The 27,809-nt window shown below is 40.0% G+C and overlaps 1 protein-coding gene across 2 annotated transcripts; it reads right to left on the reverse strand.

Moving 5' to 3' along the window:
* Window positions 1–2,110: 2,110 nt before the first annotated feature.
* LOC126383742 (C3a anaphylatoxin chemotactic receptor-like) lies at window positions 2,111–22,491 on the reverse strand. 2 transcript variants are annotated; one of them, XM_050034386.1, is made up of 3 exons: window positions 22,380–22,491; window positions 6,503–6,683; window positions 2,111–4,740 (listed from the first exon to the last, which is right to left on the reverse strand). In XM_050034386.1, exons 2-3 carry the CDS (start codon window positions 6,674–6,676, stop codon window positions 3,853–3,855), a joined length of 1,062 nt encoding a protein of 353 aa, XP_049890343.1. In that variant the 5' UTR covers window positions 6,677–6,683; window positions 22,380–22,491; the 3' UTR covers window positions 2,111–3,852. The 2 variants fall into 2 exon arrangements, with proteins under 2 accessions (XP_049890343.1, XP_049890342.1); XM_050034385.1 differs by lacking the exon at window positions 22,380–22,491 and adding an exon at window positions 12,269–12,406.
* Window positions 22,492–27,809: the final 5,318 nt, after the last annotated feature.

The raw sequence follows: 27,809 nt of genomic DNA on the forward strand, positions 1-27,809 counted from the left end.
AAAATTCACAACACTTTTTTAAACATTGTTTGAAGCTAAATGTGGCAAAATGTTGATGTTATTTTCAGCTTGAGCCACTTTACAAACGGCACCCCATACCAGACACTGTCAAACATCAGTCTAGTCTGTTATGTCTGTTTTAATGGAAGATGAAAATCAAAAATACCCAAACCAATCCACTGTGGTAAAATAGACAATAAAAAAGTGAGGCCTCTGAGACCCTCCTGTGTGATTTAGAAATTATTCTCATGTTTCAACAACTATCAGTGTGTCAACAATGAATGGTTGTGATTATTGTCTTTGCGCTTCCTAGAAAATGAAAATAACTATAATCAAATGTCTCCCCTTCTGTTCATGGGTAATGGTGTTAAATAATGGCCAGAAAAGTGTTTCTACAGAACATTATGATGTCACAGTGAAGCTGACCCTTGACCTTTTAGACATAAAGGGCTCTAGTTTCGCAGACCGGGCGAGGCAGGGGCGCAGCGCACCTGAGCTTCGCCAACTGGGTGTGGCCAGGCGGATTTTGCAAGTTTGGCACACCGTGCGCCTGGCGCAGCCACTCCTCTTTCCCACCTCCGTCCCTCCTACCTTCGCAAGTCGGAAAGAGGGAGAAGAGAAGGCGTGGAGTGGGTTTTACACACATCATACCAATAAAATGAGCCCCTCTCCTCGCCCTTAAATGCGCCGCGTGAAGGCGTAATGAGAGTTTACTCAATTCGCCATGGCAGAAGAGAGCAGCAGCGTCAGACGGCCAAACTTCTCCCAGGAGGAAACTGATGTTTTGGTCCGGGAGGTCCAAGCTCGCAGTGTCCGAATATACACAACTGCAAGCAGACCTCCACGGGCTGATGATGCAAAGGTAGCCTGGGAGGAGGTCACCACAATTGTAAATCAATGTTGCCTCTCTCTCGTGCGCGCGCGCTCTCTCTTTCTCTCTCGCAGTTTCACTCTGTTTCTTTTCTTTTGACTTTTCTAAGATGACAGATGCTGAATATATACTCCCTATCTGATGCTGTGGCTGTTTGTGGTTGGCTGAGAGGGATGTGAACTCATTAGTNTGCGCTGACAGTAGACCTGGTTTCAGCTGGCGAGCTTTTAGCGCACCTTCCGCGAAGCCTTTTGGCACGAAACTGTCACTGCGCCAAGCTGCATCTGTCGACACCTCCCCCTGCTGCGCCGCCACACCCATCTCAGCGCACCTCGGTCTGCCAAACTACCAAACGCGCGCCTCGGGTTGCGCTGCTCGAAACTAGCTCTGTGTGGGGTTTGCCACCCTGCGCCAACCTGCGCCACCCTGCGCTGCGCTGGGAAACTAGAGCCCAAAATGTCCTCACTTCATAATTTTATCCTATGAGACATTTGTTTAACATTTTGTCATAATTAGTGTATGAATTGTTAGGTTATGGCCAAAAACATGTTTTGTAAGGTCATATTGACCTTGACCTTCAACCACCAAATTCTAATTCTAAGAAATTCCCACAAGGTGTTCTTGAAATATTCACAAGAATGAGATGGACATGGTCACAGTGACCTTGACCTTTGACCTATGACCACTCATCAGTTCATCGTTGTGTCCAAATGGACGTTTTTGTCAAATTTGAGGAAATTCCCTCAAGGTGTTGTTGAGTTATCACATTCACAAGATTGAGACAGACGCAAAGTCACAGTGACTTTAACCTTTGACCACCAAAATCTGATCAGTTCATCATTAAGTCAAAGTGGATGCGCCAAATTTGAAGAAATTCCTTCACGGTCTTCTTGAAATACCTTTAGCCCAGTTCACACCAATGATTCGGGCGAAACAAAACCGTTTTAGAACGTTGCAGAGAAAAGTTGCAGTGGTGTTAACTGGCCGTCTGAGCTAGACTCAAGCCGGCTGATGGTGTCACCTGCAACACAGCTGGGCTTTATTCACAAAAAATATGACAGACCGGTCACAGTGACCTTGACCTTCAACACCCATAATTTAATCAGTTCATCCTTGAGTCCTTGAGTGTTGTGCCAATTTTTAGGAAAATCCCTCAGTGTGTTCTTGAGATATTGCATTCAGAAGAATGTGACAGATGGATGGATGGACGGACAGACGGACAAGCCAAAAACATTATAAACTTGAAATATAATGCTTTATTTTTTGTAATATAATGACCTTGCACCTTATGATCTTGGATGACTGAAGCCAACTTTTACATTTCTAACAACTTTAAAAGCTTTTATTTTCACATTACAGTTTTTCTCTATAATCTTAAAGCAGTATTTACAAAGTCATATTATCGTGTCTTAAAGAAATTTACAACAAAAAAGTAGGACTGAGCTTAATATCTATTGTTGCAGTGAAATTTAAATCAAAGTGTTAACATTGTGTTCTTCATAACATTCAGTATGATACTGCAGCTACTTTACACAGCAGGAAAAAAATACCATAAAACCTAAAGAGCACTGAGTTCAAGATACACAGTCTGATTGCACAGACGTGTATCTTAGTGATGTGTCAGTAATATACGGAGCAAGTGCAGGTGTATTTTATGAGCCATTTGCTAAGGACTGATGTTCATTGTGCTGGTTGACCAGCCTCTTGGTTAAATTTTTATTACTATCTGTATGCATGTTGTCCCATAAAAGCCATAAATGCCCTGCCCACTCCTGTACTTGGCATCCAGTTTCGATCATGAAAGCCCTTTTAGCAAATCTGGTGACAGATAACAAAAACATGAATAGACCAATATAACCAAGTGACCTACTGTACAGTTTCAGTCCACCAACCCTTCAGTTTAACCCCTGAACACAGCACAAGTTATTGCTGGCTTTCCTTTAAATAGTCTCACTTCCTTCCCCCTTTTCTTTCCTATTCCTCTAGACTCACCACAGTTCCACTTTTAATCTGTGACTTTAATCACATGAATCCCCGCACAACTTTACAGGAAAATGTGAATCTGACCTGCGTGTATCAACATCTGTCACACCAGTGTCTTTACTGTATGGTCAGTAGTTTGGACATATTTCCAAAAGCCTCTTAGAACCTCAGCTCATCTTTTGGATAATTGCATTTTTATCAAATGCACCTACAACAATTTACTGCAGTCTGAGAAAGAAATAATACAGTGGTCTAAGCTACAATAGAAATGATAGTCTCAGGACTTAAAGGACCATACAAGTGGTTTTTACATGTATTGGCCATTATGTACAAAATTCATCAACTTGCACATTTTTCTTTTCTTGGATGGGAGCTGCAACAAAACATATTTTAGCCACCTTTTTAGGTAAATAACAGTTTAAGTGTATGCAACATTTAGAACATTTTCACCCCTTTACCTTGCCATCAGAAATCCAGTCTGCCCAGTCGGGGAAGCTGATAAGGGCTTCAGTTCTTGTATCAATGCTCTCATCAAAGCCACAAGATTCCATTAAGAAAATATGAGAGTCGCTGGTCTACCTCTGCAACAATGACTTGGTTAGTTTGTGTTATTGTGTGACTTTGGTAAATCTGAGTTAATCCTTTTAAAAGCCAGAGTCACACAATAACACAAAAGTCATATAATGGCTTAACTTTCTTCATCTGAAATCACTGTCTGATGGTAAAGCAGTGAAAATATTCTAAATATTGTGCGAACTTAACAACTCAGGTGACGGAGGTGAAGGTAGAGGCCAACAGTTCTCTACATCTCCCCATCACTCTGTATTTGTTAAGCAGTGCACACTTCTGAGCTGTCCAATCATATCTGAGGGATTTGATCTAATCACATGCAGCAAGAGAGGCTCTAACTGGTGTTTCACTGTGACCTTAAAAATGTGAAAAACCCCAGTATAGCCCTTTAATGCTCAAAGATGTGTTCAGGAAACTCTTGGGCAGACTCAGACTTTAGCTACATCCACTGATGTCTGACTCCTTGCTGCCACCACCACAGTACTGTGTTTGGATGCGCTGCTGTCATCCAGAGAGCGTTCATTGGACTGGGTTGTCTGTCCATCCACGTCATCCGCCAGAGCTCTCCTGTACACCCCCGCCAGACTCTGCCTGAACCGCCCCCTCACGTCCAGCCCCATGCAGAAGTACAACAGCGGGTTCACACAGCTGTTAAAGTATGCAACACCTTTCGCCACAGGGTGCCAGATCTTCACCACGGCGTTCTTACTGTCCACCATCTTCACCAGCAGGAGGCAGTGGTACGGCGCCCAGCACAGAAAGAACGCAACTACTAATGATGCTAATATACGCAGGGGGCGGGACTTCCCCGACAGACGGGTGCGTCGGATGCCAATTCCTGCCAGGATGTAACAAATGAGGATGACCATGAAGGGCAACATGAAGCCACACAGGAAGCGGATGGAGTAGAGAGCCAGTTTGGCACTGTTGTTAATATCCTTCTCCTTCACATCGAATGAGCATTTGCTCAGGTTGTTCTTCAGGTACACTTGGCGGTAGACAAAGTATGGAGTGCTTAAGATGATCGCAGCAATCCAAATGCAGACGGCGACCACCCTCGCGGCCCACAGGGTGCGCCGTCGCTTGGTGAAGACGGGCTGCCAGATGCAGAGCGCTCGGTCCAGACTGATCACAGCCAGCAGGAAGACAGAGCAGAACATGTTGGCGTATTTGAAGAAGCCGTTGAACTTGCAGAGGAAGACGCCAAAGGGCCAGTGGTCGAAAAAGAGCTTCTTAGTGAGGGAGAAGATTCGTGTGAAGCAGAAGATCAGGTCGGCTATCGCCAGATTCACCAGCCACACGTTAGTGACCTTTGGCTGAGCAGAAAGAAGAAGAGAAAAAGAGAGAAAACAAGAAAACGAGGAAAGGGAGGAGAATTACAGGGAAAAGTTTAGTATTTTATGCTTACATTACAGTTTTTATCATTTATAAAAATAACTTCTTGACATATTTGCTTTAAGTGTCACTATGTCCAAAGAGTAGTAGATGAAATACGTCAACACACCTCAACCCCTCATATACCACCATTTTTCCAGTGGACCTGAACATCAAAACATGATAACTAACTAACTATCCTCCTGCTTTATTTTTGAATGTTCTGGGGTGACGTCAATTAACGCTTGTTACACTCATTGTGTCTTTTCAAATTACACTTCCATTGTCACAGGAAATGTACAGTTTTTGCTCATTATATGGATACAGTCTTTAAAATAAACGTGGGTAAAAGACTTTATTTTTAGGCAACAAAAGCTCATGGTTAGGTTAAAAAAAACAAGTTTGGCTTAAAATAAATAGTTTGTTACTAATGTCATGTATCATCATGTCACATAAGTCATGTTGACGTAGGATATAGGTCACTACCGTAGCATGTTACACATACTAATACACTATTTTGTTATTAAAATAACTCCACAGAACTTTGTTCACTCGAGAAACAAACAGCGAGCTCCCAGGTGAAAGTCCAGTACTCCCACCCTTTAGAGACTTCTTTGTTTATAGTGCAGTAATTGCTGGTGGCATTACAAACTGCTGCCGAAGGTGCCTTTGTGCATCATATCTGACATGGACGTCTACTGACAAAATGGTGGTATTTGAGAAGTTCGGTTGTCGACCACTGCGTCACCATCTGTTGCTGTTCAGTGCATATCATATTGCCATGAAGTAGAATTGTGAATGAGAACAAAAAAATCAATGAGAGTCAAGAATTCTGTAATGCAGCTGTCAACCGCTGCTTCATGAACTGCAGTCAAACTCTTAAACTAGGCAGCACTAAGATTCTAGTACTGCATCAGCTGTATTTCTCTCCTTAGATGTTTCAGAAAGATATTTTAGTGAACTGTTTTTGTAAAATGAGAAACTTTGTGACCTGCCACATTGGAAACAGTCTAACGAAGCACCAGCCACTGGCAGGGGCAAACTTTGTCAAGACAAAACTCAGTTTCTTCATCGCTTCAGGAGTGAGACCATTGTTTGTAGTTCTTTTACCTAACTTAGCTGCACCAGGACAAGATATATACATGCAAAAGGATCCCAATTTATCTTGAGTACCCCACCTGGCATATTAGGGTTTTTGATTTGAACGGTATGAGGTCTTAACAGGGTTACTGAAAACAAGACATGGTGTTTACATGCTCAAACACATAAACTGGTTACTCACGATTATAAATAGATTATTCATGTCCATGTTAATGCACTAACTGTAAACTGCATATGTGCAGCCGCAGGATGGAACAGACATAGCAATAGTAGCTAGGAACTCATGAACAGTTTCTACAAAAACTTTTTCCCCAAAACATCTAAAACAGTGTAAGAATACTTTTAGCAGCAGCATACATCTAAAACTGATTTTTTTTAATAAACATACTGGATGCTCTGGATATCACAAGTATTGAGTTAGTTTTCAAATGAAGAAATGAACTAGGTCTATTTTTCATTTTGAATATCATACTTTTCAATATCACTTCTCTGCTCCTCTTTTTGTCTTACTGAACTGTTTTTAAATAAAACAATAACAGGACAACGAGCACCAGTGCATAATTTCTTTTTTCTAAGAAAATATTTGTAACTCATTAAATCCACCTTGAGCTTGAATCCAGCCACCCAGATCACCACAGTGTTCCCTGTGATGCCAAACACGACAGTCAGTGTGTAGAGGACAATAGAGACCATGTCCATGATGGCGTCAACGTCCACAGTTGTCGCCTGGTCATTCTTGATAGACTTGGGAGGAGGCAGAGTCGTGTTGGAAAACATTGTGAGGCTGTAAAATACAAAAGAAAGTTACCCATCATATAACTCCTGTTTCTATTAGACAGTGAGGAGGAAAACATCACAAGATGACCTGAGATATCGACCCGTTCTCGTTCCAATGTTGTGAACTCCCAATGTTTTGTCACGCCCCTTGATGTCTCATAGAGATGCACATGGTGCCCTTTAGTGTCTCTTTGTGGCGCACAAATAAAACACACTGTGATTGTTGTTTAGGCAACAAAACTACTTGGTTAGGTTTTTTTTTAAAAAGCGCAGGAATCATGCAAGTACACCAAATTCAATGAAATGTGCTCATTTACATCTAGTGCTTCATTTAGAGACAATAAGAGATGGAGAGTTTTTTTACTCTCACTTTATGGAACAAAGTGCAGTTTAACAGTTTTCAGTGTGAAGATGTGCAGATCTGCTGTCATTATGTCAATGTGGAGTGCCACCGTTGTGGAGCCAGGACAACACATGGCCATGACTTTGTTGTGCGGTACAGTCAACCCCCCGTCTTGGTGAGGGAGCAAAGCAAACTGCTTGGCATTAGTCGTGGACAAGCCGGGTGTATGGTTTGACCATGTCCTGGATGTAGGATGGGCCTGAGCTGTTCACAGCAGGGTAATTTGTGCATGACACAATCTTTTTTTCTGTACATGTAGTGGTAGGAGAGTTTTGAAGGGATTTAGATCAGATTTTTATTCCCAGCATGAACAAAATACGCCAGTTCAGGCTGCTCTCATGCACTGTTTGTGTGTTTTCCTACAAAAAGTAATGCACCAAAATTTGTCAATATCTATGTGGGTAAAGAAAAAAGAAGGAAACGGGAGTGCAAGGTGGGAGGTTGGAGTGGTTAATGGGTCACACAACACAGGATCACTTCCACCAGATCCTTCCCACTGGGAGACAGATGTTCGAAATTTTGTGTAATTACAAACCACCAAATCACCTCCATAACTTTAGATTAGGTGAGTAACTTTGCCTTAAATAAGTAATATGCTTCGTGGGGTGCTAAAAGTATGTGGAACATGATCTGACCTGTTGTGTGGGCATTTTTGTAGGATATCATATGAGCCATTGTATGAGGATATAGTGGACTGTTAAATACATTTTTTTGTGATCTATCCAGACCATGTTCATAAAGAAGGAGGAGTTCCCGAGTGGTCTAGTTGGGACGCACGTTGGGCAGGTGGATGGGTCCCAGAACACAGGACTTTCCCCTAGGACATCCCCCAGGAGACCATGTGAACTTTGAGTGAACGCTGAGTCATTTTAAGGTGTGTCCTCACCATGTTTCCTTTTGTAAACCTAAACGTGGTAACTTCACTTACCCTGTACCCTGTAACTTTATGTCAGTAACATAACTTTACATTAAGGACGTAACATTATTCATGGTGCGCTTATTCATAGGATATCATACAAATGGTTGTATGAGGATATGTTGTGTCGTTACGTAGAGTCCAGAAAGTTACTTTGGTTTCACACTGAATATGAACAGCAGTCTCCTGGTTGTTGGTTGGTTTGTTTGACCCATTTACCACCCCTCCCATCCACTATACGCGGACTGTCTCACTCTTTATACTTAATATGTGTCTTCGCCATGACGAAAGATCCTTATTGACTTTGCATTGGTTTATGTTGGTAGCACGTAACATATTTACTGCCCACCACATAATGCATTGCTAAAAGTATGTGTCAATTTCATGTGTTTCTATGATCCTGGACAGGAATGTTTGGAAAAGATATTAACTAAAGTCAACAACTGAGCAGGACAGCGCCCAATTGTGTGACTTTTATCAGCTGAAACCACCAATTTACAACTTCTTCTGTCATATACCACAAAACTTATTTTCCAAGTTTGTCCTTGAGTTACATCTGACTCATTTTATTTGAAGTGAATTTAATTAAACACCAGCTCACAGTACAGTGCTGGTCAGCTTGTCATGCTCTATCAGACAGATCATACAGGATATCCCTGTGTGGTTAAATATTGAATGGCTTCATTTCAAAGAAAGCTCTCTGTGTTTCCGTCTTGTTTTTCACCACCAGTGAAAAGACTAAATGCAGGTTCATGGTCAACCAAACATGGTCACTATTATAGAAGCAGGTTTAACAGCTCTCGAATGCAGTGTGAGTTTTGGCTACTTCCTCTTTTGCTTTCATGTTAAAATGCCCCACCAAAGAAGTCTTACCACAAACAACAAGCAACCCGTCTCTGAAAGGAGTAAACTTTTCTGATCACAAGCCTTAATCTTCATATGATGCAATAAAAATAGACGCAGACGGTGTGTATGAAGTGTGTGTATGTGGACAAGTCAGATGTACCCAGCTGACTCACTGTGCTTCAGCGTCTGAGAATGTGCCAAGGTGCCTGTATATGTATTTGCATGTGTGTGTGTGTGTGTGCTGGCTCTACCTCTACTGCAACTGAAACAACTGAGGAACCTCTTGCATAATTGTTGACTAGTACCTCAAAGACATTGGCAATAAATTACCACCACAAGAGCTTCTGTAACATCCCAGGTCTGTAATCAGCTGATTTGAGTTCTTACCCAGAGTTAGGTCAAAACATAAACACCACTTTCATCACTGTGTGTCCAATAGACATAGCTTTATATTTTTATCTTTGACATTTTTTGTGGTTTTGATGTGTTTTAATTATAATATAAAGTATTTGTTGCATGTTCAAACCTGTCAGTGGACCTTGTGGTGAGATTACTTTGTCAAGTGCTGCTTCTAGGGTCAAGAATTTACTTTGAAAGTCATCTTTTAAGCCAACATGGACAAGAAGTCCTTCAAGTGCTCAGAAAACAAAAGGAAATCTGAACAATGTACACACTTCTGAGCAAACTTTATCTGCTGATGAATATCATGTAATATCATCGAAAGCTCCATTAAAGCCACAGAATGACTGTTGTAGTGATCAAGCTTGCTTCCTCAAATTAGTAGTTCAGCTTAGCACAAACCATGGAAGCAAAGGGAAGAGCCACACTCTAAGGTGCATTCTAACTCTGTCTTCATTCAGCCCAGTCTCCAGAAGAAAATGTTAAGTTTTGCAAACCACACGTGTTATATTTATACATTTCAATCATATATCAACATTTCTGAAGTGACTTAGTATATGAGCTGACCTCAATGGGAGATGGAGGGCACACCACTGTTCGAGACCAATAAGCAACACAACCAATAAACAACAACACCAGTTGTTTTTGGAGAGTCAGTGCTGCATTTTTAAGGGGCATTTTAGCCACCAAATGTGAGTCTTTTATAGCCATCTGACACTGCATTTCCACTAGGGATAGTGATGTTTTTGGGGTGCCAAGTAGCTCACCTGGTAGGGCAGGCGCCCCGTGTGTAAGCACTACATCCTTGCCGTAGTGGCCACAAGTTCAATTGCGGCCTGCAGCCCTTTGTTGCATGTCATCCCCTCTCTCTCATCTCATCTCTCATTTAATGTGCTTTCATGCTACCATTGTGCTATCAAAAAAAGAAGCCAAACAAATAATCTTTAAAAAAAATATACCTTTACAGAGACATTCCTGCATTGCAGAGACATTGCTATGCATATAAACTGCATAGCAACATGTTGCTATGCAGTTTATCTGTCTTTAAAAATACTTATTTTAGATCCCATTTTTAGACAGAGGCGCCTCTTATTATAGTTCGTAGTTTATGATGGCTCTGTAGCTTGATTATGCCTTACTCTAATATAGAGGAGGTCCAGATGTTGTAAATTTGTAAAATATGCTATGTAATTTCAATTGTGTCCACATATTGTCTACATGTGGATTTATTTTACTTTGGTATTTAGGTACCTTCTATGTACTTCTTAATGTACCTTGCTATATTTTTCATATGTATTTTTCAAATGCATTTGCTTAATGTTTTTCTATATATTCTTCTAAGTATTTTTCCAAACTGATTGATACCAATTGACACCAGGTGTGTTAAATCACATGTCTTGTATGGGCGGGTATCTTCTTAAGCTACCAAGTCTCTGTCTACCCATGTAACAACAGTTTGAGAAAGAGCCTTGTGCTCGAAAAGTCACAGCGCAAATAAAAAAGCCTTCAATGGGAGCTGACACTTGGTGTGCGGTACACTTTCTCCGTTTTTCATGACTTTTATATATATGTATCCATCCAGCACCCACTCCAAATGGACCTTGGGATGTGCGTGTTTTTTGACTATTTTTCCTCATGAGGAGAGGCATCTCTGTGCAAAGTTTCATGTCTCTACGACATACGGGGCATGAGATATGCCCATTCAAAGTTTGCAATTTCAATCGGTTGCTATAGCGCCCCCCTTTGGCCAAATGATGTAATATTGCTTCATTCGCATCCTCCCATGACCCTCTACCACTGTGCCAAATTTCACATGGATTGACCAAGTCAGTGAGGAGAAAAACGTGGGACAGACACACCCACAGACAGAGTTTTCGTCATTATATAGTAAGATATAAAAATGTGTGTATTTAAGACATGTAGAGATTAAAAATAAATAATTAAACATTATATTTAACATGCTGTAAGCTTACCTAACACACCCTCCAAACTCTGAACAAACCCCAGATGATCCCTGCATGTACAGTGCAACAGGGTTAGATTCACTGGAAGGTGTTTTCTCAACAGATTTGCCAGAATAAATGTTGGAATTGTGTTTCTGCAAAGCACACATATGAACTGTTTCTTTACTTTTCACCAATGATGTTGTTGGTTAACGTGTGGTTAGGTTTAGACACAAAAAAACCTCTTGGTTATGATTAGGAAAAGATAATGTGGCAGGAAATACCGTCAATGTTTCTGTAAAAAAAAAAAACCAGTTCAGTTATGATAACAATGGTCTCCAGCTTGGCAGCCGTCTGGCCTGGATCTCACATGATCCACCATCTCTTCCAACTCCATATGACAAACTCAGCTCATATACATGTAATCGCAACTCTGTCACTTTAGAAACGTTGATACAATACGTATGAAATGTACAAAAGTAATGTAGGCATGGTTTGCAGAACCTTACAATGCCAGCTTTTTTTTCTGGGGACTTTGCTGGTATTCATATTTATGTACTTTTTAAAACTTTACAGCGACTAACAGATCAAACTACCTCGAGCTAAGTCTCTGAAGGTACAGAGATTAAATGGATGAACTTACATTCACTGGGAAAAGATGATTCATTTTTCATAATTCAGACAACCATTACCTAAATTCTCACAAAATAATGACAAAAAGCTTAATTAGCTAAATTAATAAAATAAATGATAGTCAGGTAAAGGTCAGCTGACATCTGCAACTGTGTCATCAGGTTTAGTAGCTGCCGTGTTTCTGCACAGAACTGAATGGCACAAAAGTCCCCACAATGAAATGTGACCTAGAAGCATCTATAACCTCACACCCAACAGTTTATACTGAGATCTTGAGACACATAGTGACATCCAACATGAAAACATCAAACTGTTGTGGCCAAGACCAACAATACCACAGTGAAGTGTGGTGCGGAGAATGAAGATGGTACTAAAATACTACTAAAATAGAAATTCTGTTAAAGGAGGCTGAGAACAAGCAGATGACACTTCATAAATAAAAATGACCTTACCAGTGGGAGTAAACGCAGTTGAGCTTGAAAGTAAAAGAAAACTGTCCAACACAGAAGTTGTTTCTGCAGATTACAGAAGGAAGCTGTTGCCCTCAAAAGGGAAACAGAGAAGAAGGTGCAGCAACTGCACAGCTTCCTTCAAACTCAGAAGAAGTCAAAGAATTGAAAATAGAAGAACACCCTCTGCACTGTAGCAGCTGGCTGTGTTATTGAGGGTATCAGTGCCACCATCTATCGCCTTATACTGATGAACCCAAGAGACTGTGTGACTATTAAAAGGTGAGTGTATGACGTGAACTTCCTCTCTCAACCCCGTGCAGTTGTGGCCACTAGTAGCACAATGGAGTAATACTTTTTATGAGTGGGTATCCATTTTGTTTGGGTTCCTGCACACATTTTCTGCCAGTGGTTTTACATTACGGTATTCCACTGATCTACAGGTGGATAAAATGTGTCAGGAAAGATGTACCAGCAAACGAGGGGAAGAACAAGACTGCAAGCAAGTAAACATGGATGTCAACAATGCAAGTTTTAAAATTCAACAAAACATCAGGTTTTGGTTTACAAAACATAAAATGAATTCAACATGTGTTTTATGAGCCACCAGCCAGAAGAAAATGTTGCCATTGGTACGTTATATTTGCAAATGTCATATGACCTGTGACTGTCACTGGGCAACCTGGTCTCTCCTCAAAATCACGAAGTATCAATGCTTGGTCAGTGACCCTCAGCATCAGATACCATCACATCAAGGCTCTCTTTAGCAGCAGTATGAGACACGTGGGCCGAGAAAACCCACAAAAACAAACTCCGGACACCTAGACAAGAAGCGTGCCAAGCTGCAGACCACTATTTAAGACCATCACACAACAAAACCAGGGTTTTTTTAGTGAGCCATCACTGAAAAGCATTTGTTGTTTTTACAGAGACATTGCTATGTTTCTAGTCAGGATAGTGCTACCAAATGCAGGTGTTTTAAACTAAAACATGATCTTTTTTGTTAACCATAATCAAGTGGTTTTTGTGCCTAAACATAACCTCATGTTAACCACAACATTGTTGAAATGTAAAAAAAAAAAAAAAAAAAAGTTTTAAAATATCTCCTACATAATAAAGTACAAATGTAACATATCCTTGGTTTGCAGAAATATACAATGCCAACCTCTATCCAGCAAATGAGTTGAAACACTGAATGAAGATAGAAACTTGAAAAAAACATAAATAAGGAATGTTTTTACTTATATTTTACTTAATTAAAAGTATAGAAGTATTAGCATCAAAATGTACTGAAAGTATCCACATTCAAAGTACTCATTTTCCAGACTGACCGTGTCTGTGTTACTTTATTTTACTTATTGATGCATTAATATACAGTAGCTTTACTGTTGGGTAGTTTCATCTATAATTGGGCATCACATTTTATAAACTAATCATGTTTTGTATGTAAAGATTAATCTAAAAAAGTAGCCAGTAATATATATTGAATGAAAAATATTTCCATTTGATAAAGAGTATTTGGCTTGAATATTTCTCTCTATGTGAAAATCAAAAATATAATAGCAAAAAAGTTGGAACATGCTGATACAGAATATAAATGTGTCGCTGTCAAAATATCTGGATTTGCAATAAGATGAATTCTCGCTAAATAGTAGATCAATCCCACATGATAAGTGGTTTCACATGAAAGAATTATTATTCATAAAATTCAGTATGACGTGAGTCACGTGACGCACATCTCTTTTGTTAATCATTTACCCGAGCTGGGGTCATCCCTATATTCCCCGATCGGGGAACATAGGACCCTTTTTAAGAAAAAGGGTCCTATGTTCCCCGCTGTTGCCGGGGAACATAGGACCCTTTTGAGAAAAAGGGGTTAGGGGTTAGGACCCTTTTTTAAAAAAAGGGCCTATGTTCCCCGGGTCCTTTTGGGGAAAAGCGGGGAACATAGAACCCTTATTATTAAAAAGGGTTCTATGTTCCCCGGTCCCATACAAAGCGGGGAACATAGGACCCTTTTGGGGTCCCATACAAAGCGGGGAACATAGGACCCGGGGAACATAGAACCCGGGGAACATAGGTACGCTGCCCTGGAGCTCTCTGACATTTTTCTGAGTAGTCTAATTCATTCTTGAGTGAGTGATACTGATCAGTTTCAGGTGGGTAAACTGACACAGTTTCTCTTGCAAATCTGATAAAAATACTGCATAACACTAGCTGCAGGTCCAACATCTAAAAACCAGGAAACAGAAACCAGTGGGTCTGAATTAAAAACAAAAAAACAAAAAAAATTGACACATGCAGATAGTAAAAATAAAGCTTAATTCATTTTGATGCAAACCCTTTCCTTTCAGACGTCATACAATGTGACGTCTACCAGTTTACCAGTGGGAAAGTAAACACTCAACCACAAGCTCGACTTCTCATGAGATGACAAGAAAAGAAACTCTGTGAAGCTTGTTGAGCTCAGCTGACATTTCCTTCACCTTTGATTAGCCACAGGTGTTTCCCAATCTAGTACCAAATGTACATGAGACAGACTGATTGTTTTTAACCACATCTTGGCTGTCATCACCTTTATATCTGAGACATGTTGCAAACAAAGCTGTTTGATTATACTGTCTTAAGCCTGACAAGGGAACACATCTGTAAAAATCTCCACCTCTGTCCCAGATCAGTTCAAACTATTAGCTGTTACCATTAAACTAAGTCCGCATGGCTGCCCTCTGGTTATTGTAGGTGTATACCGTCCACCCTCCCAGATCTTTTTTTATCCCTCTGATAAGTTCTGAAACACTTATTTTAGGAGATTTTAATCTAGATTGGATGTCCCATGCAGCTGACGATTTGAAAGACATTTGCACAGAATTAAATCTCACGTAAACGTGCTGGATCCCTGCTGGATCTCATTCTTACCAATAGGCCACATCATTACACACATAGTTGTGTGTTCCCTATTGATTTTAGCGACCCAGTGGGCTGCATTAGAAATCGTAAAACAAAAAGAACGGGACCACAGTATATCCATAAGAGGTCATTTAAAAACTTTGTTTAACAGGCTTTCTTACATGACCTACATGTCAATGACCACTCTCTCATAAAGTCTTATCCCAGATGCTGACCTGGCACTGCAATGCTTTCTGTCCGTTTTTAACTCCTTAGCAGATAAACATGCACCAGTTAAGAGACTGAGCATTAAAAACAGATGTAAGCCTTGGTTTTGAGTTTATTTTACAAAGAAATAAAGCTTGGGCGCAGGCTAGATCCACTGGTAGTGATGAGAACTGGCAAACTTTCAGACATCTTAGGAACAAATGCGCTTACATGGTTAAAAAGGCTAAATCAACGTACTATTTAAAAAATCTGTCTGACTGTGGTAACAACTCAGCAAAATTCTGGAAAGTTGTTAAATCACTTAAGGGCTAGGGTCATGAATGACAAAATGGAAATTTCTAATGCATTTAATGATCATTTTATCAAATCTGGCTCTCTGTGTGAACAACTTGAACTCAGTAGCATATGACAAACCAGAGCCTCATAATAATGTCTCTACCCTGCCAGAGAAAGAGAGGGTCTTATTTTCAGGTAATGTTTCTTTCTCATTTAGACCTCTTAACCATTTTGAAGTCTATTGTGCTTTGTGTGATTCTAAGTATATGAAAAGCTCCTTGGGCGCAGACCAGTTAGACCCCTATCTTTTAAAGGTTGCTGCCCCCATCATTGCTGTGCCTTTGACGCACATTTTTAATTTAACACTCATCTCTGGTTCAGTTCCAAAAGTCTGGAGGTCAGCCCTAGTGATTCCTCTACATAAGGGAGGAGACACGAATGATCTAAGTAGCTATAGGCCTATCTCAAAACTATCGTGCCTAGCTAAAGTGTTGGAATCTTTTTGCAAATGCTATTTTAAGTCCCTGTCAGTCTGGGTTTAAATCTGGCCATAGCACCATTACAGCAGCAACTGTGGTTTCGAAAAGACATAGCTTCAGCCCTAGATCGTAGGTGGCACTGTGCGGCCTTATTTATAGACTTGTCAAAGGCTTTTGATACTGTTGATCACATACTGCTTCTGCACAAAGTTTTGATGAAGCATCCTCTAAATGATTTCAGGATTACCTCACTGATAGAACCCAATGTATAAATGATGCAGGAGTGAATTCAGAGTTTTTAAGATTAAAAAATGGTGTGCCACAAGGGTCAATTTTAGGTCCATTGTTGTTCACTTTGTATATAAATGTATATTTATATACAAAGTATATATATATCCTTTTTGTTTATAAGGCATTGCCCAGCTACCCTTCTACATCACTTTGCTTTTAAAAATCAAATCCATCTCTCATCGCACACGATCACAGGAATTTTTACCCCTCGAAACTCCTCTAATCAGTACAGAGCTTGGTAAATTAGCTTTTAGTTTTTTCGCCCCACATAAATGGAGCAAGTTATAAGACATACTGAAATTGGACAGGTATGTACTGGTAGATCATTTCAAGTATATGCTAGACGATATGGTTGTTTTACAGTGTTGCTGCTTTGGTTGACTGACAGACATTATTTTCTACATATTACTGTTTTTATTGTTAGTATTGTTGTTGTTATGTATCTGTCCTTTATGGCAGACTCTGTTCTTAATTATTTAACTTTTTCATCTTTTTACTGTTTTTTTTTATTGCTGTTTATAATACTTGACATTGCTGCTACTTTTTTGTTTTATGGACTTTTTGTCATCACTTTATTGCAATTATATATTTGTATCCTTCCAGCCCATTTAATGTGAACTCAGGGCATTGCTGTAAAAGAGCTTAATGCTCTGAATAAACAATGGTTGATGACATCCAAAATGTTCAATTGTAATAATGCAATAAAATAATGTGTGTGTCCAAAACTGCAGGAAATAGTTAGATTATTCAGAGCAATGTCCTGTTTTAAATATTATATTAAATATAACATTTTTTTGAAAATAAGATGGTCAAGTTTGGTTCCAACCTGTGTGATTGTCTGACTTGGGGCTTGCATTGGAACAAAAAAGAGTGTCAGCACCCTGAAGCAGCAGCTGCAGCTCAGACATGGAATATGTAACATTGCTGGCTTCATCTGTAAAGTGATTGCTTTTCGTCCTTCAGACATAGATGGTTTCTATGTTCATGTTCCTTATGGCTTGATTCAGACATGTCAGGACAGCTACAGAACGAGCCACGATGCTTGCACAATATTTGGCATCTGTGATTATGACAACAAGGAAGAAGACTGTTTTCAGTTCATCTTTCAAGTCTTCTGCACAGCATTTACAGGGAAGCAGTCTTTGGCAATAAAAGTCTTAGATTTCACACCCTCCAACAATATTCATCGAATATGTAGATAAAACGAGAACCTAATGTGGAAGTTAAAATATAGGGATACATTATAACATATATAAAAAATTCTTATATTTCTTATATTTCTTCCCTGCATCACTGAGGATTTTAAAACATATTTTGGTGTTAAAACCAGGAAACGCTGAAACCCCACTTCTTACAATGAATCCACTGGTACAATTTAACGTCATTCAAAAGCAAATTCTGCTGCCTCTTTTACAATGTCCTTAGGTCACTTTATTTACACATGCACTCATATTCCTCTGTTATTCCAAATATGACAGTATTCTTAGAAGCATTTTTTGGACATGTATACAGTGCATTCAGAACAGGCATCTTCACTTGGGTTTTTACCACAGTTTGCGACTCTTGCCTGTCTGCAGACAGCTCTGTGCATTGCCTCAGCCTGTTCTCATTCCGAACACATTAGATACCATTGCTTTGTCAGTGATCTGGGTGTTAGATACAGATGCACAAAGGCACCTTTCGAGGTGGTATAATACACATCAGGCGGCGGCAGTTGTTGCCAAATACTGGCGCTATGTCAGTGGACAACCGCCAAAGATACCAATGTACCAAGGCACCTTTTGTGGTGTTATGAAACACACTGGCAGTTGGTGTGGGTGGTAGGGGAGGTGGATGGGTCCAATAAACCCTGAACGTTCTGATGTGAATTGCTTTCTCTCTGGTGTTTATAACTTAATTTTTTTCATCTGTTGAATACATAAGAAAAAAGGATCAAGGTCATTTTTCTAAATGTTTGTTGTTTTGTTGTAACAGTACTCATTTTGGCTGATGTGCCATGTCTTTCTTTTGGCTAGAATTGTATTTTAATCTGCGCTAATCTAGCCAAAAGAATGGCCAATGATGTTACATAACTCGTCAACACACAGTATGTGTACTTTGTGTTTAGAGCACATGGGTAAACTAAAACACACAGACATAGGGTAAGGGTGCACGTCAGTCTCTTGTGGCCAAAATGAGTATTACAACAACAAACACTTAGAAAAATGGTTAGAACTACATATTTTAGAGAGTAACTTAGAAAAATGATAATGGCAAAACTTTTTTTTCCACCCAGAAAAAAAACAACCAAAAAACCCCACCTGTTTCACCAGCCCGATCTCACTCCCAGAGCATCAAAATATGGACAGAGTCCCCAGTGTCACTATAATGACACTGGGACACTGTGCTACAGGTGCATGCGTGTCATTATTAGACACTCAGAGCAACGAATGTAGTTCAGTGAGCATGAAAGTCTCTTTAGGGTGGGTAGGAGGTGAAGTGCAAACATCATACTTTGACCTAGGATACACGGGAACTGCGCATTGGTCCAACAGCCCATTGGTTCGACATCCCATTGTTCCGACCATATTAAACTCATTGTTCCGAAATCATCATGATGTCTGGTTAGGTTTAGGCACAAAAACCACTTGGTTAGGGTCAGGAAAAGATCATGGTGTGGGTTAAAATGAAAAAGAAAGTGACAAACACATAAGCCGTGAGCCTGCTCCACCTCAAGCTGGTCGCGGCGCACCATACGCCCGCCGCGAGCCATTGGGCTGTCAGACCAATGACATGGACCCAGATACACGTGTTCCAGACCAACAAACAGCAACACTGGTTACGGCATTTGCACCACTCAAAGCCGCTCACCCAGCCCTATCTCATTCCCAAGTCATTACCGCCGTTTTGTCTATGATTTTGGCATCAGACACCAAACCCCAAAAGCCACCTGTTGCAGTGATATGATTCGCCGCTGGATGGCATCAGGTTAAAATGCTGCCAGTTAAGATGTAATATAAGGAGTCCCTACAGGGTGGGTGGGAAGGTCCAACAAACCTTTGACTTTCATCCCAGGGCCTTGTTTTTGCTTCTCGAATGCAAAACCAAGATGTTTTTTCTAACTTAACCACGTGCTTTTGTTGCCTGAACCCAACCACGTGCTTTTGTTGACATCCCAGCGTAGGTAGCAGCATCCTGGAACCTCAATAGCAGATACAGAAGGACACCTAGTGCCAATATGTAGACGTGAAAGGCCACTGACAAAGCAGGAATATTTGACAACTTGGGACGAAAACATGTTGACTGACCCCTTCTGCGTCAAGATACAGAACAGAGGCTGCTCCTTGCGTCGTATTAGCAATGCCTGAGGCTTCTGCCCATGCGTCAAAATATGAGAAGTAGGTTGGTTTCACAGATGAAATAAATAAGGAAGTTGGAAAGATAATCCTTGCATCAAAAAGAATTTAGATGACACTAGGAAAATGGATCACCTGAATTTCTTTTCAGGGGCTTCCGTAGCTTACAGCTGCACTCATCAATCTGTTTATATAGGGTAGGATTAGTTAACTGGCTCTCACACTTCCCGTTTCTGTGAGACAAATTGCTATTAAATCAGTGATAATGCATCATTTCCTGTCAACCAGACAATGTTTCCCATAAAGAACGCATTAATGACTTGATTTGAGCAGATGTGAAAGTTTCAATGAACTGGATAGAGGAACTAGACTGAGTCATCCTTGTTGTTAGCATCAGATTGTAGCAAAGTGGACATTTGGTAATGTGAAGCAGATGTTTGAAAATGACACAGAACAACAGAGACGAACTGCAGCGTTTGTGAACAGCACTGCTCTTGGCACATGGAAAGGAAGCACAACAAAATACCACAGCAGAAAAACATTTATGAGCCCGCTGCTGCTCATTAAACAGCAGTTCACCACAAACACTGTTTCAGTATGAGCCCTGCTCTGTCTCAAACATCCACAAACCTCCAAGCGCTGTGTGAGCTACATCAACCCCTCATGTATAACAGGTGATAAGTAACACTATGGAGAATGTTACATGCCAAAAATTACTGAAGAAAACACAACCAAATCTGAAATAATGACATAATGACATATCATTATCTCTAAATCAGATTAGTCCAACAAAACACAGCAGCTTCAGTCTAAAAACAGAAGAAATAACTCGAGCCCAATAAAGATTTCCTGTTTCAAGTTTGTTTACAGCATCAAAAAGCCACAGATTTCACTCTGAGCTGCTCACGACTTCCAGAAAACCCTCCAGCTACACACAGCTGCAAACTGCTGTTTGTATTTTGTAGTAATTATTGGCTTGACTTGATGTTTTTAGGGAGTCTGGGTTACATATACCTGTTTTTTTTTTTTTTTAAAGAAGCTCTCTGCTACATGATGAAAATAAAATCACCTGAATGCTCCTGACACAGTAACATGTGACCTCCAAATCAACAAATTAGTGCCAATTAAGTTGTAAAGTAGATGACATAAATCTGAGATAGAAACAACAGAGAAGAAGAAAAACGTCTCTCACATCAGCAACAACAGCTTTTTTCTTTGCTTTTTTCTTGTCCAAAATGCAGAAGAGGCCACTGAAAACTACTACAATTAAACAATCTGAAAAAAAGAAGAACCTTATATATATATATATATTTTCTAATAAAGAAAAATACAACAATAAACTTGTATATATCACAAATGCTTTGAAATTTCCTTGGCATTGTATATGGGGTGGCTGTGGCTCAGAGGTAGAGCGGGTCTTCCACCAATCAGAAGATCAGCGGCTCCCCCAGTCTGCATGTCGAAGTATCCTTGAGCAAGATACTGAACCCCAAATTGCTCCCGATGATCAGTGTGTGAGTTAAAAACAAGTAGCAGGTGGCACCTTGTATGGTAGCCTCAGCCACCAGTGTATGAATGAGTGTGAATGGGTGAATGTGACTCGTAGTGTAAAAAAAGCGCTTTGAGTGGTCGCATGACTAGAAAGGCACTATACAAATGCAGGTCCATTTACCAAAAAAAATGCAGGTCCTTTTCTCCAAATCATGGATCCCGTACATTATATATTTATTCATATTATATCAGTGTTTCTAAAGTGACGTTGTATATGTACTGAATTTGTCATCAGGAGGTGGAGGGGATGGTGAATGCCGTGACACGTAAGCACCTGCCAAGCTGCAGACCACTGTGCAAAAACCAACAAACAACAAAAATTATTTTTTTGTGACTTTTGTGTGTTTTCAGCGGCTTTTGCTAACAAATGTGAGTGTTTTTTAATGACCTCTTGTTGTGTTTCCAGCAGGCTTAGTGCCACGAAAAAATGTTTTTTTTTAATTGCTAATAATGCCGGGTTTCCAACTGGGATAGTGCCACAAATAAAGCATCTGTTTTTTAAGAAGACATCGACAGCTTCTCCAGCCGTGTTTGTACTGCCAAAACCATGTATTTTAAGCCTAGACATGATCTTTTCCTAACCACAACCATAACCACAAAATAACCATTTTGTGCCTAGTCTTACCATATGTTAACCACAGCGCAGTTTAAAGGTAAAGAAACATAACGTTACGTTACTGCTGAAAAGATACAAATTCAACCTATCCCTGGTTTGCAGAAATGTACAATAACAACATTTATTTTTTAGTTTGGTTTCTCTTCTCCTACATGCCGCTCTACATTCATTAGTTTCATTTTCTGGGTGGAAAGCCAACAATGTTTGATCGCTGTCCCCAACAGAGGAGTCTATAATGACATACAGGATACAAACAGTGGAGTGACCTACGCCACATACGAACAATGGCCCTTTTCCCCTCAAATTACAAAGTATCAAAATGTTGCTGTGACATATTCAGACATAAATGTGACACATTAAGCAACAAAAGTGCTTAAAATTTCTCTAAATGAGACACAAAACACATGTGTGAAATCAGACGATCAGACTCAGAAAATGTCCTGATTTCTTACCTGCAGATGTTTCACTGATATCACAGTTCTGAGGTCAGCTGCTTCAGTCTCAGTGGTCAGAGGCAGAAATGAAGACACATCTTCATGAGCTCTATGTGTTTGTGTGTTTGTGTTTGTGTTTGTGTGTGTGTGTGTTGTGTGTGTGTGTGTGTATGTGTGTGTGTGCGTGTGCGTGCCTGCATGCGTGTGTGTGTACATGCAGAGTGAAGTTCCCCTGTATCACTCTTGGTTGTAATGGGTTTATTGCCAAAACACACACCCACACACACACACACACACACACGCACACACACACATACACAAATAGACCCTTCCTCTTTCTCTCTCTCGTTTTATGTCATGTGTGTCTGGCCTCGTCTTCCTGTCTCACTGCTTCTCTTTTTCTCACACAGTCGCACTCACTTTGTATGTCCTTGCATTTAACACACACACACACACACACACGCATGTATAAACACACACAGTGGATGACCGTCTTCTGTTAATCAGAAAAGAGTTTATTCAGTGCCCTCGGCCAATCAAATCCCTCTAAACAGGGCCGATGACCTTGTGTTATTACAACTGAAAACTTGAGATAATCCTCATTATTCCACAAGGGAAAAAATGATCCATCCCCACTGAGTTATACAAACAGTTTTTCCAATGAATTCTCACTGTCATGGACACACACAGACACACACACAGATGCAAAAATATGCAGTAATTTGTAAGTAAATATGATTATGTTCCCACACCATAAGACTTTCCTTTGCTGTTTATGGTAAACAGGGTCACAAAGGCTTCCAGTAATAGAAAGTAAAAAAGAAAAAAAAGAAGAAAGAAGCCACAAAAGAGCAGCTGAGCTGCTGATGCAACTCTGAAGTTAAAATCTTTGAAAAGACAAATAAATGGTTAAAAATAAAGATTTTTGCTCTGCAGATACTTTCAAACTAGTTTTTTAGTCATTTTTTATCCCATTTTCAACTGGTTGCATTATTCAGCAGAAATACAGTTAAATTCCTGGAAGTTTCTTTGAAAAACAAATAAAAACAACTCTTACAGTGCACAACATGAACCCAAAATTTCAGCCAGTTTAGGAAACATAAGGAGTCACTGCACCCTCAGTAGATCATTAACTTTTCTCATTTACATGAAATGAACCACTTCAATGTTTTCTTCCCTCTTACTTTCCTCAGAAGAAATGTTTCAGTGCACAACCACTTCCTTCTTTTGTTGTCCCCTCGGCTAATCAGGTCACTCTGAACAGGGCTCACGACCTCCTGATGTTGCAAAAGGTCACGACAGAAATATCCTCATCACACAGAAAGTTATCCAAAAAAACAAAAACTCCAAGATTTCCACACATACTGACGAGCGCAGAACCCCATGTGTGCATGCTTGGTGCACATTTCCCATTCAGGTATTATTTGTCATACCTTTGCTAAATGATACATTTTGGGTGCATGTTTATATTTATAATACATAGATATGTGAATTATATGAGAGTGTTTGTGTGTTCTCTTGTGCTCCTATATTTGGGAGGACCAACTAGAGTTTTAGACCTTTACAGTGAGGATATTCGATCACTTCTTCAGTAGACTGTTTGAGGGTTAAAATCTGCTCAGACTTAAGTTAAAATCACAGTATTTCTTGATTGCAAAATTGTAGATCACATTAAAGATCATATTTTACCAATGGTTAACGTAAGGATTTAAAAAAAAAAAAAAAGTGTATGTAGTTTTTCACGCTCCACGAAACTGGGACCCACCTGATTTTCTTTATCACCTTCTTCTCTTGCAAATGTGTTCACACATTTTCAGTGGTTTCACACACTTTTTCACCATTTTTCAAAACAGCTATCACAGATCACAAAGAAAGACCCCAAACTCTGTTGGATTAACTGTGTTAAAACAAAACCATCTATTTACAGCTAATAAAGATTACCTGCTTAATACTGAATCTCTAATGAAGTTCAGCGTAAGTTCAATCAGGAAGACCATCCTGTGCTCATTCAGTCACAATTTTCCCTCTCCCACTCCCACTGCTTCCTCCAATCAGCTGCCTCTGGGCGTTCACTATCGTAATTAGCCACGACCTCCATCAGCTAATCACGTTGTCAGTACGAGATTTAAATCTGTTCTCTTCTCTGCCGCTTTCAGCTGTCATTCTAGGCAGAATCGCCACCCTTCCTCCACCCCGTTCACCCCCAGCCATCGTATCCAAGGTCAAGACAAGCCTGAAGACTCATACCTCTACTCATCTGGATCATCAGCACCCATCTATCTAATCCTCATCTCTTCTTCACTTCCTCTACCACCACCAGCGTCTAGACCCCGGGGGGGTTACCTAATTGGCTACAGATCCATCACCCTCCTTAAAGCTCACCATCTCGAAGGGGTCTAATCGCCAAAGACTTTTCACATTTTCACATTTTCATTCTCATGTGCACTTGTTATTAAAAATTTTCTTTTCCATAACTAAAAACGAGTCTCTCCTTATTGAAACACACCTGTGTAAAACTCTTTCTCATCTTTACCACCTCCGTGTTGCTATTTGCAAGCATGGTATTAAAACTATTAATGTATTTAAGTATTAAAAGTAGGGTTGTCGAGCGATTAAAAAAATGATTCTAATTACGTGCACTCTGGTTAATTAATCTAAATTAATCCCATACATCATTTTTTGCTGTGAAAGTATTTTAAAAATTTCAGTTCAAATGAATTTTGCCAGATGTGTCGTAGGAAAGCTGCTGGATTTTGGACACAACTGTCCCCCTGTCCTCTACCACCAAAACTGATCTGCAGGTCACTGCAATCCTTTTTCCAAGCTTACTCAGCTTGCGTCTGAACGCCTGGTCGAATGTGGCATGATGAGGCTTACTGCTGGCGCTAGCATCAGAGGCTGCGCTAGCGTGTACCTCTGTGTTCGCTGCTAAATGCTTTGCGTTGAGGTTATATTTAAGGCTTGAAGTACTATGATGGTCTGAGAAATCCTTTCTGCAGAAATTGCAGCGAACGGTGCTCCTATTAACAGTTCCATCTGAGCGTGTTTTAGACGTAAATGTTCCATTCATTGTGCCAAGCAGGGTTGTCTTGTCTGCCTCCATCACGTGACAAAGCAACTGTGGCATTCAATGACACACCGGGTCAAAGGGCACCACAGAAGGTGATTAAGCAGTGTCAATTTTTTTTCAGTGCATCTTTTTTTGTGATTAATCTTTAAAATTAACATTTTATTTTGACAGCCCTAATTAAAAGTATAGACAGTATTTTAACAGGACAACACAAAAAAAGTGTTAAAAGTGCAAATGCAGATTGCAGCAGCAAATTATCTTCAGAGAAAAGACATACAGATCATGCTGTGATGTACTCACTTGTCTTTTCTGGCACCAACTATAACTATGTAAAGTATCAACAATTTAAGGTTGAAGTGGTTCATATTGATAGCTTTACTTTATATTCTGTTGTCCATTGTCCAATGATTGATTGAAAGAACACATTATTTAGACTGCAAGTATTTTGCTGACAAAATGTATTATTTTAGCCCAGTGACTTAAAGTAAAGCCTGTGTGTGAGCTGTTTTGAAAATGTAACTTCTGAATGGACAAATGTGTTCAAGCAAACAGGAAAAACTGTAAGATTGCTGCACTCTGGTGGCTCAAATATGTGTGTGCAAACACAAGATTCTCCCGCTTTCTCTGCCCTCTGGTGGCGGATAATAAAGTTGTTTCGTTGTGATTCCTCAGACCTTGAAGCCTTGCTATATCTTTTCCTGGGTGCAGAATAGTTGTACTGCTTCAGGTCAGGTTCTGTGAGGTTTAATTAAACTTAAGTAGGTATTTTTCAGAAACTTTAATTTTTTTTTCAGCTGCATTGTGTTAAGTCTAGGGGAACCTACAGTAGACATAACATGCTGTGACTCCCCACTCCTCCCACAAGAAAAACCAGTTACACAGTTTTTTAAACAACAAAGAAAGCACTTTATTCGTCTTCAGAGGTGAGCAGTGCCCAATACAACAAACAAACATATTCCAATGGATCCTAAACTTACCTAGCAAAAATAAATGTGAAACAAAAGACAATTTTCTAACCTAAATTAATGCCATTTAAAAACAAGACAATAGAACATGGCAATGCCAAACAAAGAGGGGCTTCTCACTCATACTGATAATGCTTAAACTGCTCTATTTGCAGTGCTCAACAAAAGAATACAAGAAAACCCACTAATAATTCTAAAAAATAAACTGTTAAACAAAACTCAGCTTGCCTACTCAAAACTGACCAACTACCTTTCCTAGATGCTGAAGTTATCCAAATATTCACACTAGTTCACCTAAATCATAAGGTTTTGGGCCTACAGATTCTCACAACAATTTCACAAATACAGACTATGTTCTGGCTCTGTTGGTAGAGGAAGAGTGAGAAGGGAGGGAAGAGCTTCTGTCAGCTGGTGGTTTAAAAATGCTCTGTCTAGTAGCGGATCAATCCGGTGACAGCAATGTCTTCAGACAGCCCATCAGCACACACCACCTGCCTTGCCACATCCAATCACATTTCACCACATGCACCCACTCTGATTAATTCCTGCACCACATATAGCCTAATGACCTGGGTCATTGCTGATTTGCAATAGAGTCAAATACAGAGTTTTGTTGTTCTCTTCTTTTTTGTAGTTTTGTTAGCAGCATGGCAGTGTTGGTCTGTCAGTCAGTCCAGCATTTTGGTCCAGACCAAGGGGTTATTTTTGGGTCTGAAAGGTGAAGCCAATGCAGATGAGACTGAAAGCTGCATTCTTTCTGATCGCCAGCAGGGGGCGACTTCACTGCCAAAAGAAATCCAGTTATCATTATCTGATGCATTGTCACGTCCCTCTGCATCTGATAGCGACTCATAGGGTGCCTCTTCACATATCGTTGTGACACACAGCTAAAACACATTGTAATGTGGTTAGTGTTGTGAAACTGTCAGAGTTCGGTTTAGGCAATAAAACCACTTGGTTAGGTTTAGAAAAAAAGATCATGTTTTGTTACACAGCTAGATGTAGATATTTTACATGAGAGATGCCAGTGTGCTATGATTGTACATAAGCTGTGTAATATTACATTTAAATTACAGATTTTTTTGGTTTCACATGAGACAAAAATGGTGTTCTCCTGGGTGAAAGTCCCATTTTGCTATTTATTCAGTTGCTGTCAGCATCAAGTATGATGTAGCTGAAAGCCCGGTGCATCTCACAAAGACTTTAAAAGTGCCCTCTACGTTAGTATCACATGTTGAGGGGTGTCACAAAGTGTCGTTATTTGACGACCTGCAAATGAGAACAGGCTGTTTTATCCAATAGTTTTCTTTATGACCACAATCCTGCAAAACTAGGCTATCCATGTTTTGCATCATCTTCAGCTTGACTTTGTGTTTAGTTGGTGCTGACGTATTGCGGTAAGCGAGTTGTGTC

The sequence above is a fragment of the Epinephelus moara genome, chromosome 22 (genome assembly GCF_006386435.1).
Source record: "Epinephelus moara isolate mb chromosome 22, YSFRI_EMoa_1.0, whole genome shotgun sequence".
Classification (NCBI taxonomy): Eukaryota; Metazoa; Chordata; class Actinopteri; order Perciformes; family Serranidae; genus Epinephelus; species Epinephelus moara.